This window comes from Poecilia reticulata, linkage group LG5, assembly GCF_000633615.1.
Source record: "Poecilia reticulata strain Guanapo linkage group LG5, Guppy_female_1.0+MT, whole genome shotgun sequence".
Lineage (NCBI taxonomy): Eukaryota > Metazoa > Chordata > Actinopteri > Cyprinodontiformes > Poeciliidae > Poecilia > Poecilia reticulata.
This window is the reverse complement of record NC_024335.1, coordinates 25,277,778-25,288,063: the sequence shown is the minus strand read 5'-3', so window position 1 is coordinate 25,288,063 and position 10,286 is coordinate 25,277,778. Positions and strand designations below refer to the sequence as shown.

The 10,286-nt window shown below is 39.6% G+C and overlaps 1 protein-coding gene across 1 annotated transcript; it reads right to left on the bottom strand.

The window, feature by feature from the left end:
• Window positions 1-2,630: 2,630 nt before the first annotated feature.
• prph (peripherin) lies at window positions 2,631-9,898 on the bottom strand. Its single transcript, XM_008410006.2, has 9 exons — window positions 9,265-9,898; window positions 7,693-7,753; window positions 6,845-6,940; window positions 5,375-5,539; window positions 4,838-4,963; window positions 4,530-4,750; window positions 4,385-4,437; window positions 3,424-3,497; window positions 2,631-3,347 (listed from the first exon to the last, which is right to left on the bottom strand). The coding sequence occupies exons 1-9, from the start codon at window positions 9,807-9,809 to the stop codon at window positions 3,285-3,287; spliced, it is 1,404 nt and encodes a 467-aa protein (XP_008408228.2). The 5' UTR covers window positions 9,810-9,898; the 3' UTR covers window positions 2,631-3,284.
• Window positions 9,899-10,286: the final 388 nt, after the last annotated feature.

The following is a 10,286-nucleotide window of genomic DNA, read 5'->3' as shown; positions in this document are numbered from 1 at the left end:
TACTTTTTTGAAAGTAAAAATCTCAAGTTCACTTCGTGGCACTTAGTTACCAGTAAACACACTCATCTCTTAGCAACAGATTAATAACAAATATTGTTTTTGTTCAAAAAACATATTTCTTCTGCTCTTTTGTAATACCACTTCTTTTATACTTGTTAACAATTGTGTAGTTGGTGAATTTTTCAGAAAATGTAATTCTTTTTGTCATTAGTGGTATATATATTATAAAACACAAATTCAACACAAAAATAAAAATCTCGATTTAGACTTCATGGCAGTTCGTTACCAGAAAAAAACCCTACTTATCTCTTAACACCAAATTAATAAGTAATATATTTATAAAAAATTTATCTCTTTCAAAATACTGCTTATCAGTTTAGATACAAGAAGTTTATCGTTGGTACATATTGCAAAAGTGAAAATCAGATGTTTACTTTGTGGAACTTTGTGGCACTTGGTTACCAGTAAACACACTCATCTCTTAGCAACAGATTAGCAACAAAAATTGTTATTGTTCAAAAAACATAGGATTTCTTCTGCTTTCTCTCAGATGTTTACTTTATGGAACTTGGTTACCAGAAAACGCGATCATCTCTTAGCAACAGATTAACAGCGTAGCAACAAAAAATCTTATTGATTAAAAAATATAATGTTTCTCCCGCTCTTTTGAAATACCACTTATTTTACACTAACAAGAATTGTGCAGTTGGTGAATTTTGCAGAAAAGTTAATTTTTTTGTAATTAGTGGCAAATATACACACATTCAACACAAAAATAAAAATCTCGATTTAGACTTCGTGGCAGTTCGTTACCAGAAAAAAAAGCTTATCTCTTAACACCAAGTTAATAAGTTATAGAGTTTATAAAACATAAACTCTTTCGAAATGATGCTTACCTGATTAGATACAAGACATTTACCGTTGGCAAATTTCGCAAAAGCAAAAATCTGAAGTTCACTCCGTGGCACTTGGTTACCAGTAAACACACTCATCTCTTAGCAACAGATTATCAGCAAAAATTGTTATTGTTCAAAAAACATAGGATTTCTTCTGCTCTTTTGAAATGGAGTGGAGCTCCATGGAGCGGCAAAGTGAGAAGGATGGAAAAAAGAGAGCAAGGAAAAGCCAAAAACTGGACACAYATTTTGTTCGTCGTCTTGGAGATGAAGCGGAGTTTTTTGTTGGCAGCGATTCAGACCCGCCAAAACTGCCAGCCCAGCCAGGGAGCCAGGATAGTTACAGGTAGCAACTCTAATGTTAATCACAATGTGTGAGTTAACTGATTATAAACTGTACCAGCCCAGCCGCCGAGCTTTCATCTCATTTGGCTGAGTTATAGTCGCGGTTGTAACAGTTCGCGTTTTTGAGCCAAGACAGCGGTATGGCGTTTATAGTTAAGGTTTACATTGGAGCCGCCTGGGAGAGCGGCGCGCGTGATCCGCACCGAGTTGCAAAGATCCAGAGATGCACGAGGCGCTGAGACACGCTGCGCATGCGGCGGCGTCAGCTCGTGCCGCTGCGTGTCCGCTTCAACGCGCACAATGAACCGAGCTCCGTGCTCATGATAAATTAAAACAAATTCAATAATTTCCATTGGCATGATTTATCTCTTCTCTTTTTATTCCTCTCTTTTTCTACAAAAAACTGTATGATAAAAGCTTTCAGGTTGGTGCTTTGGTCTCAGCTAAACTTTTCGTTGAAGGAAAATTTTATTTACAAAGATTTCAAAATTCATTTTATTTGTCGTTTTGTTAATTTATTTTGGATATTTGAAAGGCCTTCCAATTGCAGTGTTAAATGTTCATTATAATTTAAAGTTTACTGATCTTTCAGATTGTGTTCTTGCATTATAATTATGCCATTAACAATTATTACTTAAAAATGGTCTAAAAACAACAATAATATTGTTTATCAAAAATCAAAATTTGTTATTGTGACAGGTCTACACACATATGATATATAGTGTAGTTAGTTTATTGCCATGGATGGGATAGTTACTTTGAAAGAGTAATTTGATCACTCAAAGAAAAATTCATCAGCTAGAAAATGTGCATCTCTTTTCCCTCCATCGTTTACGTTTGTGTCGCTGGTGTTACATATGAAACGTATCTCCCCAAGGAAAAAGAAAGCAACAATATGTGTTTTCTAAAAATAATCACAAATACTTAACTTGGATACGTAATTTTAATCTGATTATTGGATTGTAAATAGTAACACGTTAGATTACTCGTTACAAGGGGTCAGATTAGAGTAACACGTTGATGACACCATTGTTTGACATTTTTGCTCAAGCTATTTACGGATCTTTCAAGTTTCCGATATGTGTCCCCCCCAATGATAAACTTGCTCCTACGCCCTTGATTCCACCCATCAAGCCCATTAATCACACAAAAGGAAAACATATTCAGATTAAGCATGTTTAAACCTGAAACTCTGGTGGTAATCTATATTTCTAAATATGTTAAAGTTATGACCCAAAATCACAAAAAATAAGAAGCAGTTAATTAACTTGTAATATTCCTTTTTCACCCTGCTCTCTAAATCCTCTTTAACTCTAACTAAAGGATACTAAAAACATATAGTAAAATAGCTCATATTTTAAAAGTGTTCAAGGACACAAACAACAAACATTTGTTCCAGTTATATTTATTTGCACATTCATATTCTTTTGTTATTCGTGCCAGTCACACATCATTGAAAAGCACATTCTGCAGAAGTGTAGTCGGACATACTTTCAGTGTCAGCGTTTTTTTTCTTTCCGTCTTGCGTGTTCATGAACTAATCCACGTTATTGAACAGTGAGAGGATAGCAAAGCTTCTAAAACAAAAGCCAACGGTTTTAAATAATCTCCGTTTGTGTTTTAAGGTGTGTTGGCCAGAGGGCAGTGTCAGCAGGTTTGTTACTATAAGGCATACATACGTTATAACTCCAGCTACAAATATCTCCTATCTAAGCCACCCGTTTCAGTCAGTACTTCACTTCACTGCTGTAAATGCACGGTTGTCCAGTTTTCCACAGGACTGAACTGTAAATCAAGGCCTCGAGTGGTACAGTAGTGAAGTGGATTTGAACAACTCATCAATCGCTTCCATAGCACCAAAGTGACTCTGTCCAAAGGGATTCATCCAACGCGGCACCTATGCTGAGACAGCACATTGCTAGACAATGACACACAGCCTAACTAATGGAAATGAAAACTAAATTTGCCAGAATTATTATTTTCTACTTTTTTCACTTTGTTTTGTTTCTATGATGGCACGGCATCCATCATCACAGTTTACATTTACTCGTCCTTGTCGGTTTTTCCCGAGTCGCTCTCCTTCTCCCTCCTGGATTCCTTCACCACCTGGTGAAGAAAGCACACATTCAGAAATGTGGATTTTCAGAATCCAATCGTCAGATTATGTCATAAATCCTTCTACCTCTCCATCTCGAGTCTCCACGGTCTTTATCACCACAGTTTTTTTGCCGTGAGTGTCCGGAGCTCTTTCATAGTCTGTAAAGACAGTGAGACCCAAGAGCGACATAAAGCTGCTGTCGTAATATTTCATTTTTATAAACAGCTCTGGAAAAAATGAAGAGCTCACTGCACTGAACCCAATTGAAAACCTGCAAGTTATTCCACCAAATGTTGATTTCCGAACTCTTCCTGAGTTAAAACATTAGTTTTGTTGTTTCTGAATGAATATGAACTTGTTTTCTTTGCATTATTTGAGCTCTGAAAGCACTGCATCTTTTTTTTTGTCATTTTCTGCAAATAAATACTAAATTGTTGCCTGGAATTTCGGAGACATGTTGTCAGTAGCTCATAAAATAGAAGAACAATGTTCATTTTACTCAACATATACCTATAAAGAGTCAAATCAGAGAAACTGATCATTTTAAGTGCTCTCTTAATTTTTTCCAGAGCTGTACACATGGTGTAAGAATTTACATTTAGATGGAGCTTTGCAGCAAAGACAAGAACTGATAAGTTGAAGAACAAACCACCAATCACACAGAGACCTGATAAACTACAAAGAGGCTGCTTAGAGTAAGAAAATGGGTTTTAAATAGCTGGGTTAGGAAAAAAAGTGAAAGTTTGCCCAATATAGTTTGATTTTCTGATCTAACCCGTAAAGTAGTGCGGCAGGAAATCTTCCTTCTGAGATGAACAAGTAGCTGCTTTGAAAACAATAAAATTAAACCAATGAATACAAGGCTACGCAAACGTCAGCTTAAAAACGTTGCCATCATTTTGTAATTTCAGTTTCAAAAAATATACATTTTTAAAATACTTTTTTTTTTCTGATCACAAAATAATTTGCATCTAAACAAGAAATTCGTCCTGATTAGATTTCAACTGTTAATCTAATCTAGCTTGAAGAGCGAAAAGCGTCTTACCTCGATCACCAAAGTGGTTGCTCATACCGACGTTGAGGATTGGAATAGAAATCCTGTGAGGTAAAAATGTTTTTATTATAAAATATGCAGTCTAAATGTTGAATATTGTGCCCATAGTTAAGATATGAAAGGTTTTCAGCTCCACCTGCTCTCCTCTCCTTCCAGCAGCTTGCGGTAAGTGGCAATCTCAATGTCCAGGGCCATTTTGACGTTGAGGAGGTCTTGGTACTCCCGGAGGTGGCGCGCCATCTCCTCCTTCAGGTGGCGGATCTCGTCCTCCAGTCTGCCTACATTGTCCTGGTAGTTGCCGATCTCGACGCCAAACTGGTCCTCCATTTCACGCATCTGCCTCAGCAGAGCTTCGTTCTGGAAACAGAGGAGAGGAGCAGCGGCTTTAAGCAAAAAGGAATAATGGATTTACATGTAGAAGCCAGGATCTGCGTTTGCTCTTACTGTGTTCTTCAAGGCGTCAGTTTCACAGTTTAGAGCCTGGATCTGCCTCCGGGACTCACTGGCGTCCTGCTTGGCCTGCCTCAGAGCGTCAGTGTTGCGCTTTGCAGACTCAGTCAGGTCCGCAAACTGCCAGAAAAAGAAAAAAAATTAAGCACACAAACCTACCCTGCGGAAACACAAAATACTACCAAGTATTTATAGTGAAAATATCTCAGTTCACTTAAAATAAGACAAGCCTAACTTACAAGTAGCTTTTCAGCAAGATATAGGAGCTTATTTTAAGTCAGTAATTCCTTAATATGGATGAAATAGTACTAGTTCCACTGACAGATTATTTCACTTGTCTGGTGATAAGTGAAATAATCTTTTTTTTTAATGATAAGCATGATTTAAAACAAGTTCCTATAAACTTTACTTCTGTTATTTTGTCTTATTTCAAGTTTACTAATATATATGCACTTGAAACTAGACTAAAAATACTTGACACAGTGTAAACTAACGAGCATTTCAGTGTATCTGTGCGTTTGTGTACCCCACCTTGGACTTGTACCACTCCTCAGACTCCTGCATGTTCTTCATGGCGATGGTTTCATACTGCGCCCTGATGTCCCTCAGAGCGCCGGTCAGGTCCGGCCTGGAGCTGTTGTCCACCTCCATCTTCAGCTGATGGGTTTGGACACTCACTTGCACATCTTGAATCTCCTGCAAGGGAAGCATTCAAAACAAATGGATTCAGGTACAGATCAGAGTTGATTCCTGCGATATCGCACACGCCCATGTGCAAAACATCTTTTAATTCAGTACATGTTATCAGAAACAGTCACAACTAAAACAAAATTGCCATATTATATATTACTTAATTTGATGGATGGCAGATTGATTTCTACAATATAAAACACTAAGAATCCCATTTTTCAAGCTTCCTTTTAAAGCCTCCATAGACACAGTAAAATGTCTATGGATGAGATACCTGGTATGACTAGATATCTCAATCTAAGATGCTCCTAATATCAAGAAAGCATTGAAAAATACTTTTGTGAGTGCTTTTACAAACAGAACAAAGGATTCTTAATCTCAAATTGTATTTTATAGTTTCTCTTTTTGCTGTAAAATAACTGAATTGAGGTCTGACCAACATCTCAGACAACTTTTAAAAACAAGAAATAACCCTTTAAAATAAAGGAACATAATCATTTAATGTGAACCAGACAGTAAGCTCGGTCATCATCATTCACCTCTGTGAACAGAAATGTGTTCATGAGTTAAATGTGAACGTTACCACAAGGGGGCGCTCATTCCCACTGACTAAAAATAACGTGTTTTTAATTTTTGTATAAAAATACAAAACGCTAATTTTGAAAACTTTCATCTTATCTTTCCTATTGTCAAAAGTAGAAATTGTTGCCTGTTATCCTCCTTCGGCCTGTAGGAGGCGCTGTGTCTCCTGAAACAGCGCTGTGTTTTCCAAAGTAATTTTCCAACACAGATGCAGGAACAAAAGCACATAAAATTATATGTTTGAAAGTTTGAAAAGTCTGGACACTGATAGGTATTTTTTTTTATCAAGTTACTGCGTGTTTTTATTGCATTGTGTCAAAAATGTTCACCTCTACTTTATGTGTGACGTCACAGGTTGAAGCAAACAAACACAAGGTGAGTTGTGGAAGGAATGTGGTGATATAACACAGCTTCAAAAACCTAATTTTCAAATTCTAAGCAATAAAAAGGGACATTACCACATGCTTTTTATGCACTAAGACAGAAAAATTCACCTGAAAGTGAAGACTAAAGTATAAGAACTGATAAGTATTTTCTACTTCATGTCGATTATATAATATCTTGGGTAGTAATGGTCCAGTTCTGGCAGCAAATATTTTAAAATAGTTAATTTAGGGTTTAGTTAGAAATTAGTGTAACTCGGAGTGATTTTTATTTATTTGTACTCCAAGATTGCACAAATACCATGAAAGTACTTTTCTCCAGTGGATCAGAAGAAGCGTCGCTTACTTCATCATGGAGTTTCTTCAGGAATTCAATCTCATCCATGAGAGATTCAATCTTCCTCTCCAGCTCCAGACGGGACAACGTAGCGTCATCCACATCCTGGTTGTTTCACAAGAAAAAAAGCACGTTAAAGTGTGAGAATGAAACTCTAGAAGCTAACAGGAGCTTTAGTATATTTCATGCCCTAGCTGAGGACTGTGGTTCTGTTATATTTTTACAAAAAAATTAACAAAAAAGAAACAATTTTCTGCATCCTATTGTTTTATTTTATTTGAGTATTGTTATTCTGAAGTGCTGTTGCCTTTACTTTGCTGACTCTCTGGCCCTCTGCAGCAAATTTAATTTTACCGTCTATGTGCTTCTTATCTGAAAACTTCTTTTCCAAATTACCGAATTTGTTTGTGTAATTCAGGAGTAAAAACAGATTACTTTTTTTTTTAGCTGAACTGTTAGATTGTGGATGTTTTTAAATCATGAATGCGTGTGGTGTATCAGAAGTCTCTTATTTGATGCTGAACTTTAACATTAAGAAAGTGCTTGTATTTATTTAGTCTTTATAAAAATATTTTACTTCCATACATATATTTTTTTAAAAGGCAGCTAACTCTTAAGCTATTTGCTCCCTTTTTGACTCAGTGCTTCTAGGTTGGAAAGCTGTGATGCAGATTCTCTGAATCCGTATTTGAATTTATAATTTAACACCATGTTAGATTTCTCCCTGTCATATTATTGTGACGTTAGCATGGAAGTGTTGGAGGTGAAACATGCTTCAGGAGCGTTCAGCCTGTTATCTGACACGATAAACCCTGAAAAGAATTCAATAATCCTCATCAAACGACCTCTGTGTTTACCTTGCGGAAGGCAACCAGATTACTTTCAGCGTCCGCCCTCTTCTGGGCTTCTTCATCCAACCTGCAAGCAGAAAAAAAAAAAATAATAATTCAAAACATTAAATAGATTCCTCCAGGGCCCTAAAATCTAATTGTAATTTCTTTCTTAAGAAAGGGAGAGTGGTGTAAAAGCTTTTTGACTGTGTGAACCTTCCTGTCAAAGGTGGTGCCAGGGCATCAGATGGCGAAAAGCTTCCTGGATCAATCTGGTAATTCACCGCCCTGCTAAAAGCATTTTGGGAGCGAGCCCACTGGGACCACCAGGTGCTTTGTTGAACTAATGCGGCTTGTCTGCAGTTCACTGAGGTCAGAGCCACAAACCGAATTAGGCTGCATATACACACACTCATTGTTGTCTGGAATCCCAAAAGATTATTTCAATATAACATTTCTGTGGTACTGCAAAAAAAAAGTATATTATATTATAAAATTATAGTGCTTTTGTCCAATGTCCATGTTAAATTAAATGAAAGAGAAAGTGTTTCATTCAATTTCAGCCTCATCCAATTATGGTAATGGTCCTGCAGGCGGGAGTGTCTTGAGGAGGTTTTTTTCAGTTTCTGACTTATTAGGAGCATGTGTGTCGAGGTGTAGAGGTGGACATAAAGTATTAGCCGTCCCTCGGCTCTCATCTTTTATTCATGCTGTGCTTCACGGGGCCGTTTTTGTCCTAATGGGCTGTCTGGCACCGTCCCAGCAGAAGGACACTGGAACAAAACTAATGGAGTTATTGAGTCACATTGATTTTTTTCCTGATGCTATTCTTTCTGAACTCCATTTTTTTTTTTTTACCTTCGTCTCGTCTCCTCTCCCTTTTTCTTCTTGCCCCTTCCTGTCCCTCAGCTGGCCCCACCCTGTGACCAGTCCCTCCCTCCGCCCTCAGTCACTCCACAACGCCGGGTTTTGATCTGGTAAAAATTTAGAGCTGCACAAATCGCCGCCACCGTAATATGAGCCAAACCTCCATGTCAAAGGATGTGACAATTGGTTTGTGACTACATTTTAAGCATAATGCATCCAGATTCTGCAGGCTATTAATACATTTGGCTTGCTGGATGGTGTTTCACTGCCCTTGGATTGATTTTGCTGAGATGCTAAAATCCTCATAGTGAGCCTGGAAAGTAATGATAATAGAAAAGAGAGCTAAGACGGAGGACAATGTGGGTTTATTGCAACTGATTAAATCATCACAGTTGAATATTTTATTAAAAATATACAACTTGAGTCATTTAAGCAGATGCTATCCCTAAGAAAACTGAAATACATTATTATTGTTTTCTGTGGGTCTCTACTTCAGTAAAAACGTATTTTCATCGTACATGGCTGCAGTCTGAGCTCCTCATGCGCTGCAGCGTCCTGCATCGGGTTGCTGCCAGAGCGCCACGCCCTAAAACACCAACAGCAAAGTGGAAGATGACTCTGCTCTCTATCTGTTTGTCTCCTAACGCTCACAGAAACCGAATGTGTGTGATGGTGGCAGCATAACGCTGTGGGATGCAGCGGCCTGTCAGTGTGCGTCACTTTCATACCAACCTCTGCTTGATCAGGGACAGGTCTTCGGCCAGGTTGTCCCTCTCCAGCTGGTACTGGTCCCTCTCCTTGCCGACCGCGTCCAGCTGGCGCCTCAGCTCCCTCAGCTCCTCCTGGAACAGCTCGGAGGCCCGGTTGGGCTGGCCGTGCTGGTACTGGCCCTTGAACTGGTTCAACTCCTGCGTCAGGGCCCCGTTCTGCTGCTCCAGGTAGCGCACCTTCTCGATGAAGCTGGCGAAGCGGTCGTTGAGCTCCTGCAGCTCGGCCTTCTCGTTGCTGCGCGTGGCCAGGAACTCCTGGTTGATGGCCTCGGCCAGGGTGAAGTCCACCTTGTCGTAGGAGAGGCGCTGGACCTGGGGGGCGGGACGGGACCGCTGTTGGTGGTAGGTGGTGGAGCGGGCGGCCACGGCGGGCGAAGCCGAGCGGCCGTAGCGGCCTCCGGACATGGGAAGACGAGAGGAAACGGGAGAGTAGGAGGACAGGGAGATGGGGTGAGGGCTTCCAAAGGTGCGCCTGTAGGAAGTGGAGGTCACCGAAGAGTGGCTCATGGTTGCGCTGGTTCTCTCTGCCGCAGAGAAAGGAGGGAAGAAGTGGAGGCTCTGAGATGCTCCTGAAGCAACAGGACATCAGACTGAGGAGAGCTGGAGGTTTTTATGCCCTCACCCCTCCCTCAGCTGTCCTCACCCCACCCACATCCAGCCTTCCTCTCTCCATCCCTCATCACCATGCATGCTTTGGCCACTCCCTGCCCTCGCAGACAGGACCTGCCTCTCTCCTTCCTGCCCCTGCAAACTAGATTTTTATCATCACTTCTCCATCCTTTTCATCAGATAATTTTGCTCTAAGCCAGATTTAACTTTGTCTTTTCCCTGAATCACATATTGATGCCCTCATTGTCACTTTTCCAGCAGATTAGCTGGTTAGTTTTATCTTCTTTTTTTCCCCATCATATACATATGCACTCGTTGCTTAATGCCTGGCAATAAGGGATTTGAAATCCTAACCTGTACTGATTCTCCTGGACT

Bases quoted from the DNA above. Each gene is read 5' to 3' on its own strand.
- prph (XM_008410006.2), bottom strand. From the start codon at position 9,809: ATGAGCCACTCTTCGGTGACCTCCACTTCCTACAGGCGCACCTTTGGA. The intron at 4,964-5,374 runs GTGGGGTACACA...TTTTTCTGGCAG, and splicing joins AGGAGTGGTACAAGTCCAAG to TTTGCGGACCTGACTGAGTC. The intron at 4,751-4,837 runs GTAAGAGCAAAC...CTCTGTTTCCAG, and splicing joins CTGACGCCTTGAAGAACACA to AACGAAGCTCTGCTGAGGCA.